The sequence below is a fragment of the Apium graveolens genome, chromosome 4, assembly GCF_009905375.1.
Source record: "Apium graveolens cultivar Ventura chromosome 4, ASM990537v1, whole genome shotgun sequence".
NCBI classification, from domain to species: domain Eukaryota; kingdom Viridiplantae; phylum Streptophyta; class Magnoliopsida; order Apiales; family Apiaceae; genus Apium; species Apium graveolens.
Genome location: NC_133650.1, coordinates 311296682 through 311306599, shown reverse-complemented (window position 1 = coordinate 311306599; position 9918 = coordinate 311296682). Strand labels below are relative to the sequence as shown.

The following is a 9918-nucleotide window of genomic DNA, read 5'->3' as shown; positions in this document are numbered from 1 at the left end:
AAAATGCAACAAAAAAATTATAAGGGGGTCGCCTGACACCTCTTGCCTGCATATCCCAATGACACAAATATCATTCGATTGCAATGGAAAAAATTATAAGGGGCCTGACACCTCTTGCCCGCATATCCCAATGACACGAACATCATTTGATCGATTTCATGCTCAGTTTTTTATATATCTCTTGACTCTTCAACAGAACATGTGCCACAAACTATGACCTATTAAGGATCATAATATATGCCACGATTTCATAAAGATCAGAATGCTGAATCTCACTATGACCTATTAAACTCGTCATCTCTTCATTCCCATGTTGATTGGCCCATGGATGTTTAGTACTTTTTTCTCAAATACATGCCATGATTTCTTTCTTCCTCAGGATTAGCCATGTAAATTGGTTTTCTTCCTGTTAAAAGCGCTCTGCAAGGAAAAATCCAAAACTATAAACATCACTTTTTCAGTCAGTTGGCCTGAATGTAAGTATTCAAGGTCCAAGTATCCTAAAGTACCTGGACTAATGTAGTTTCTTTGGTTTAATCCATGGGTACCAACTTCAAAGCTCCACAATCTGAAATTTTAGATACATTATTATCATCCAGTAATATGTTAGCTAATTTAACATTTATATGAATTACAGGTATAGAAGCTGCAGAGGAAGATTTGATAGGGCACCGGAAGATTCAGCAGCAATTCTCGACCAATTATTTAGTGATAAGTAGGACGCGCCTCCATCAATATTGTGGACATGATCTAATGTTTCATATAACAAAATAGCGCAAGAAAATATATTTCATAATGTTTGGAGAAAAAGATAAGCTGGGATATGTCTCAGGCTCCTTTCCTGAGATGTTATCAAAACTGCAGCATTCCCTCAAGTATTCTATTGCAAGGATAAACCTGCAGTTAGTATTCCTTGACAAATCAGAATCATTGTAGGCCATTTAACAAAAAAAATCATATCTTTGGGCAGATGAAACAGAGTATATTTGCATAGAAGGTAATCAGTTCGAATGCTCACTCTTTACGCTCATCTAGGAGCACAAGAGTCTCAACTGAAGGTTCACTCCCATCTAGGAGCACAAGAGTCTCGACGAAAGGAGGGGCTGAGAAAAGATCATTGCTGGTGAAAAGAAAATCTCTCAATTGCTTGGCACCAGAATCATATGAAACTATCGGGGCAGCTGGAACTTATCGAAACCAACTCGAGAGAACAAGGGAGTTATCATCCTAGTGAAGATAACAGGGGAGTTATCATCCACTACTGTAAGATACAATCCATTAATCCCAAAAGTTGTTCTTATTAATGCTTGTTGAAACTTTGCATTGTTCAACTTTAATGAAACAATCCTCCAGCCCTGCGTTTCTTCTGACAGCCAGTGCAATGTTCCATTAGCATACACTACTACATTGTTCGCTCTTATCGAAAAAGGGATACCTGGACAAAAATTACTAATAATTTTCCAAGAAGTTCTCCTCAGGCTATACAAATCAACACAAGGTGCCACTTTGGTATAAGTAATTTTCACCACTTCAAAGTCACTTTTCTCCTCATTAAACCAAAATCCAATAATTTCTTTGGCATATTTACGATAACACTTCTCTCGACACGTAGGAAGAATTTTCATTTTCCTAACAAAAGGGTTCCAGAGATAGATATTTCCATGAGTTTCACAAAACTTGGTGAAAATTAATATAGGTTTAGTGAAAAATTAACTGAAAGCCTAAAACCGTAAGCCTAAAATTAACATGTAAGGGCTTGGCATTCTTGTTATTATTAAAATATCTAGAGATTTTGGAACTCTAAGGACCTGGAACGACACAGCATAAACTCTTAACTTGAGCTATCCAACCGTTAATCAACGGAAAAATACATTAATCCTCTATATATAAAAATTTAAATGCAAAACTTCAAATTTTAACTCATTTATTTTAGAAAAGATTGCAAGATTAATGGATTACAATTAAAAGATTGAAACTCAAATTGGACATGTAAAAATTGAAATCGAACTTGAATCCATAAAAACCAAACCTATGTTTTTAAACAGAAGCCGAACCGATTATCCAGTTACAATCTTCAATTTATATAACCGAAAATATAAAATTTCGATTCCGATTTCATTCAAAAACCGATCCGAACTAGTTCTCGCTCAATGCATAACATATCGAGAGGTGGAGCCTTTTAGAAAATGGGATCCAATGCTCACTCATCTCTCCACTCCAAAAATCTAATGCATAGTATCTTGAAAGAACTTGTTTGCAAGCTAATATAAGTTCTTGCCAATTTAGCAAATGAGCAAAAATTGAACTTTGCACATTATTTACAACTCACAAACAGTGTCATTGCAAACTCATATGGCCCCATGGGCATCTTATTCAGAACTAATATTTGTATCATAATAATAAGTCAGATCATAGATTAAAGTGCACCATTACAGTTCTCCAGTACATAACAGATAATCAATAACTTAAGGTAGCATCCAATACAACTAATGTTAAAATACTCATCTGTTACCTTCAATTTCTGGACCCGCTCTTTGTTTTTTCTTGACTAAAAGCTTTCATTTCTTCAATTAGACCAGATAGTTGATTGGAGGAGGACCCACCATCCAAGACTGCACTTCTAGCCAAGACTCCAATCTCCTCTGCTCGCCGTCTGATCATCGAGGACTCATCTGAACCGTCCATTAATTTTGCCAATGCATTCTGTATCAGTTCTCTTCTCACCAGGGGACTTGTGATTTCAAAGCCTGAGTTCCAAACATCAGCACCAACTCTTACACCTACCCTGAGAAGCTCAACAAGCTTCTCATTGTAAAAATGCTCAGCAAATAAAGGCCATGTCACAAGTGGCACTCCAGCGACAACTGCTTCGAGCACCGAGTTCCAACCACAATGCGTCAGGAACCCTCCTGTCGACGGGTGATCCAGGATTTTCACCTGGGGAACCCATTCTCGGACTATTAAGCCCTTGTTATTTTTCAATATTCTTTGTTCAAACCCTGATGGTAACCATTTTTCTTGATTATCGACACTCTTGCGAACCACCCAAATAAACTGAATCTTGGAAGCCTCGAGTGCTAATGCGATTTCAGTAAGTTGAGCATCAGAAAATCTGACCATGCTTCCGAAACAAATGTAGAGAACAGAACCAGGGTTTTGTGTATCTAACCAACTTAAACTATAATGTTGCTCAGATGAAGAAGTACTAAATGTCTCAGCCTTTTTAAAGAACTGAAATATAGGACCAATGTGCCAAAACTTACAATTCTTGATTTCACCATAATGGTCTGCATAAGCAGGCTCAAGTTCATAAAAAGTGTGATGAACCAGACCATAGCTTTTCTGCTCAGACTCCTTAATTGCCTTGATAAGTTCACCGAACCTCGTCTTCACCTTAACATGTTCTTGCAGCTGACATCTTTTCATCTCGATTTTGTCCGGGAGATTCGGGACCAAGAAAGTATCTGTTTCTGACTCAACATTATCATGGGGTGCATAGACAGAAAGACTATGTGTGACACAATGATACAAAAAACTCGACGGATAAAACATGAGTCTAGGTATATTAAGCTCATCAGCAAGATCAGCTGTCCAAGGATAAAACATATCAGAAAAAATACAATCAGGCGAAATGTTCCTGATTAAATCTTCCATAGGTTTTTGAAGGAGCATGACCCCGTAAAATACTTTACTACTCATTTCACTAGACGTTATGGCATTGAAATTCTCGATTCCTTCAGGCAATCCAACTTCTTTCGACGGAAACGTAAGCTCACGAACATGAATTTGATTCCCTGATTCGACATCTTGTAGGATGGACTCTCGGAACAGGAGAGCATTGTGTGGTGTGGTGACTATCGTCACCGTGACACCGCGGGTTGCGAGGAGTCTTCCCATGTCTACCAGTGGAATCATGTGGCTTGGTGTGAAGTATGGGAGGAGCAGAACATGGAGGTTTTGATTTGAATTCTCCATGGCTTGTGAGCTTGAGGAACTCTGGTTGTTTAGCTAGTATATTTATCTAGTGATACCAAGGAAAAATACAAGACAAAAGATGCTGAAAATCTTGGAATTTTTTTGGTGAAAACGAGATCAAGTAAAATACTGAGCAATAGTACTCCTGAGGCTCCTAATCCCACGCAACTCCTGGGAGAAATAGTCTCGCGCACTACCAATCCTAACCAGCTCAATCCCACAAGCCTAATCTTGGTAAATCCCAGCGCGTGAGATATTGGCCCAGACACGTGATAGGGACAACTGTCACACATCAATCATGGGAATAATCAAGGCAGGGCACGTGTCAGAGGATCCTCAGAATATTTCTTGGCCAGTCCGTGTAAAGCATCCACTTCAGCCAGGTGTCCTCCGCTCCCTGAACCAATGGCTATGATCTAAAGGTACCAATCCCAAAACCCTACACTTGGGCTATAAATAACACAAGAAGGTGAGGTTTGGGGTTAATCATTTTTTCACACTCATATACACACACAGCCACCTTACATTCATATTCATCTTCATCCTCCCAAAAAGCTAGTTCTTACTCTCACGCCGGAGGCACCGCGGGACTCCAACCCCCTTCCGGTGTTGTTTTGTAGGAATCTAACCACAACTACACCTCTACAGCGGCGAAGGATACATGACTGCGTCGAAGGAGCAGTCCCGCCACCCGGAGTTATCACTACCTGTGACATAGTACGAGCCAAGTTCTGTGAGAAATTACAAGCTAGTTTCGATTACTTGTATACTACAAAATTACGAGCAAGCATACGTTGATCCGGATTATCAAATTCAAATATTCGAGATTAGTTGTTTCTCGAATAAGAAAAATAAATTCACAGAAGAACAAGGATGGAATAAAGTACTTAATAGATTGTTTAAGATGCGGTAAAATGGCAAGGACATAGTAATTTGGTCTCCGTGACAGAAATTGATTTTATGTTTTATCTACAGATACTTGTTGTTTTATGTCTAGATTGGTTAACTCTGAAATCGGAATATAAATTTAAAATATAAATTTAAAATAGCAGGTTGCAACTCACCCCGATAATTCACGAGTACCCAGACTTTAAGAGCTCATCACTTAAAAGCCCTAACTTCGATTTTAAAGTGCACGCTCAAATTTAAGCAAGTGATCGTGTTGGTATTTGGTATGTTATGATATCGTGTTGGTTGGTAAGATGTTATATTCATCTTTTCATTATTAGTCGAATTAGTCGAGATGTGCTGTGTCAACGGGTATCTACACCAAATAATTTCACTGAAAGTGATTTGCCCTTATTTTCTGGAGAAAGAGATTTTCTATGGTGTGTCAATGGCACACAATAGTTACTAACTCTCATATAAATGACTTCTTTTTATTGGTGGTTAAATAATAAATATTAATGGCCCCCTGCATTCACATCAATTCCACTAATAAAAAGAGCCCATTTTTATTGGAGTTAGTGACTAATGTGTGTCATTGGGCGCACATTAGAAAGACCGTTAAAAGAAGGGAAAAGTAAAGTGAATAGTAACTAAACTAGTTTCATTTTCCCATAATCGTGCTCCTGAATTTTAAAAATACTAGGCTTAGAAAAAGTGTGATGCACGGGTATTTATTAATATTTATATATTATTTAAAATTATAATAAATTTCTTTTTAAATCATTATTTTTTTAGTATATTTTTTGAATAATAATATAAATATATGTTGCTGGTGGAATTCGAACATGAATCTTGGGTAGCGTATAAATAATAATATAAATATTTGCTATTTGCGGGTTTTGAATCTGGAAGTTTTAGTAGTGTATAAATAATAATATAAATATTTGTTGTTGGTGGGGTTCGAATTAAGGAGTTTGAATAGTGTGTATTATTTTAGTATTTAAATCTAACAATCATAATCACTTGATTAAAAAGATCCGACGGCTAAAAATAGGGATAACCAAACCAACTAAAAAAGGGCATACCAAATTATATTTCATTCCGGTTATTATAGTATAGTATAGATACAAATTAAGTGGAAATTATTGCAAATTAGATAAATTTTCATTTCAAAATTTTCACTCCAATTTTGAAAATAAAAATAATTTTATCTTCAAATCACATACTCCCTCCGTCCCAATTTAACTGTCTTGTTTGACTTTTTATGGTCAAATTGACCCAATTTTGACCAAATATTTCATATGGTATATAATCAAAAAAAAATATAAAAATTATTTCATTAGAGAGTAAATGTAATCTACTTTAATATGTATATTTTAGTTTTTGAAAATAATGAAAGGTTGATGTTCAATTTATGATCAAAGTTGAGTCAATTTGACCACAAAAAGTCAAACATGACAGATAAATTGGGACGGACGGAGTATTCCATTCTCTTTTAAAAACTCGGAAACAGGGCCCGGGTCTCGGCGACTGAAACCACGGACTCAACTTATGTTTGTCCATATATACTTGTTGTTTATGTCTAGAAAGGTCGGATGTATATAAAATTAACATTGCAGCTTGCGTCATTTGATTCCTTGTTGCGTTTCTTGTGCCTGCTAAAATCCGAGTCAAAAAATTTTGTTTGGACATCAAAAAACCGAGTCAACTTACCGACACAACCTTAAGTTTAGTCTTGAAACTACACCTTGGTTTCCGTTTGTTCTTTCCCGAGACCAAGGTGTTGTCTGGGTTCTGTAAATCTCTCCTCACACAAGCAATTTTTAGGAAACAAAATAGTACTAACATCGATTTAAAATTAATTTATCTATTCGATTTCGATCTTGTTTTTGCAGAACATGAGATATAGAGAAAATATTAAGAATCTTGACACCCAACCCAATTCAATTAAGATTTAATAATTTTAATTGAATTCCCGAATCAAAAGAAAAATGATCACATCGGGGTGTAAGCTTATCAACGGGTGGGATTTGGATCGTATTTGACTAAATTTATATTTATATATGTTTAAATTTATTGAATCGGATTTAAATCAGATCGCTTTCGGATTTTTACTAACATAATCCATTTTCAAATTCATTAGGATCTCGGATTATCGAATCGGATCTCCGACTCCATTTAAGTATTTTGAGATGGATAATTTAATTTAACACGGTTCAATAATTAAAAAAAAAAAGTAAGCACAAAAAGCTATTTTCAGTCGGGGAGATGTTGTGAAAATAAAAAAATTGAAGATATGTGAAAATAGTTCAGTTAAAAATAATTTTGAAATAAATAAATAAAAATAGAATAATGTAATTTGAGAAGTATATGAAAATAATTATAAATGTCAATTTCAATAATTAAATAAAGAAATGTGAATTACGAATAAAATATTATTTCATAAACATAATTCACTTACTAGAATATGATGACATATGTCGTGTACGATACATCTTAATACGATGAAATAATAGTTTGTGTGAAAATACAATAAGATAACTTAAAAAATAGAATATTGATACATCTAAAATCAATTATATTAACTAATTATAGTTAAATTTTATCTCTCTCTCACTATTTTTACTCTCTATATATATACAATTTATAAAAATATAATTTGTGTAGTTCGGATCGGGTTTTTATCGAATCGAAAAAATGAAAATTTATATCCCCTCTTAATAGATCGGATATTTTTATCTGATAAGATCATATTATTATTGTATCAAAATTTGGGTCGAATCGGATCGGATCAAACTTCCCATCTATTCACGAGCTTAGTCGGGTGTTGCACTTTAGCGAGTGCCAGTATAATATGGCTTTTATACCTTATTCGCTGGATTGTCAAAACGTTTTTACGGCTTTCTTTCCAATATTTTTGTATATGTATCCTCTTAATGAAAATTTGCATTTTTGTTTAAAGAAAAAAAATGTATTAACATGTACAAAGCTAGAAACCGGAGTTTGGGGACGAATATGTGTGAGACGTGGAAGTAGCTGAATAGGTCGGCGCATGATGGCCGATAAGATATCATTCATTTTAAGGTCATGCTACGTGTCAACGATCATAGCATGGAACATGGATGATACCAAAGTTTATAGATTAAGCCGACGAAACTTATTACGTGTTCGTTTGGCAAATCTTAAAATAAGTAAATTATAATTTAAAATTAATAAATGGCTTAAAAGTGATAAATAGATAATATCTATAAGTTAGTTAAGTATTTGGTTAATTTTACTTATAAGTCAGAATTTTTTTAACTTTAATGAACTAAAATAAATAATTTTTAAATATGATTATCTTAATTCATGACTTTTAAATTAACTTAACATTTAAAAACATAAATTTCAAAACTAAAACTAATAAAAAAGTGAAAAATTAAATATTCATTGGTCTCATCGCTTTATCCGACTTTATACTTTTTTATCACTAAATTATACTTTTTCGTTGTCTCTCTCTACTATCCTACCAAAAGTAACATTATTTAACTATTATGTCTTGTCCACCGTACCCAAATCATGTGTATACAACTTATAAGTGTTTCATCCACTTATCACTTATAAGTTACTTACGGATTTTAAGTTATAAATTACTTATTTTAAGATTTCTCAAACAAACACTATATTTTTCACAAATTTCTTATTGAAAAAGAAACTGTTGTACACTGAATATAGCAATTATTGACCTTGCAAAATATGGACAAACATATTTAAAATTATTTAAACAACATATATAAAATTAAACATCAGCAATAATTCAGTCGACTTTGCGTAGGATATGTAAATTCATCGACGGCCCCCGACTTGACATAACATACCCTACCTCCTATTAACACGTGCACTACAAACAAATTTAGAGCCGCATTTTATTTCTTTTTTCTTTTTACTGAATTGAGCCGCACTTTGATCTCTATAAAGTCAATACTCAATGAAAAATCTGCTTTAGAGTTTTTTTTTAAAAAAATAAAATAAATGTTATAATTCCAATTTTCCAAGTACTTAAAATGTGGTGTATTTAATTGTGATTTTAAAAAAAATAGATTTTAAAAATTCTAGGATATTTAATTAGATTATAATTTTTTTTAAAATATGATGATATTCAAGAGAGATTGAAAAAAATCTTTTAAAATTCGGGAATATTCAATTTAGATTTTAAAAAGTTCAATTAAAATTTGGTGGTATTCAAAATTCCATGATTTTTTTTTGTATTTTATAAAATTATAAATTTTGATGAACTTGTTAGTGTATTTTATATTTTCAAAAATCTTAACAAAATCCGAGAGATTTTGATGAATTTGTAGAAATTAATACTTAAATCAGCAAGACTCTACGAAATTTATTCAACAATTCCGCTAAAATTCGCGTATATTTAAAATCAGTTAAAATCAACAACAATCATTCAAAACCAATATATTGTTATAAATCCTCTAAAATCTGAACTGATTACACCCCCTTAATGACCAAATGCATGTGAAATACAAATTACGAATATGTAATGGCATTTTTTTATAATTGCTTGATCAAATAATTATAATTATAATAAAGTGCAGACCGTCTCTAGAGATGTTCAAAAAATCAGAAGCCCGAAATCCGATCCAATCCGGAAAAAATCTGAAAAGCCCGATCCGGAAAAAAGTCTGGTCCGGCCCGCGGACCTTAAATGGATCTCCTTATATCGAAGGTCCTGTGTCAAATATAATTTTGGGACCCTTTATTTGCTGAAAAATGTAAATATAAATAAATTTATATTTGATTAAATTTATTCAAAACTAAACATGAAACAAGTTTAACGACAGTAGACAATGAAATTTAAAATCTTATAATTTTAATTTGGTTTTCGGATATAGAGTTTTAATTTGGTTTTCGGATATACATCATATACCTCCGTAATGAATTTAGTATTTTCGGAGACACTTTTAAATTGAAAACGGTTAAATTTCTCGTACAATTTATTCTACGGGCCTGGATATATTATTAAAATATATTATATGTTTATGATCATCTAATTACGTACCT

The 9918-nt window shown here is 33.4% G+C and overlaps 1 protein-coding gene across 1 annotated transcript; it reads right to left on the bottom strand.

The window, feature by feature from the left end:
- Positions 1-2335: 2335 nt before the first annotated feature.
- LOC141721759 (nuatigenin 3-beta-glucosyltransferase-like) lies at positions 2336-4155 on the bottom strand. The gene has a single exon (XM_074524837.1). The coding sequence runs from the start codon at positions 3973-3975 to the stop codon at positions 2515-2517; it is 1461 nt and encodes a 486-aa protein (XP_074380938.1). The 5' UTR covers positions 3976-4155; the 3' UTR covers positions 2336-2514.
- Between the last annotated feature and the right edge of the window lie 5763 nt (positions 4156-9918).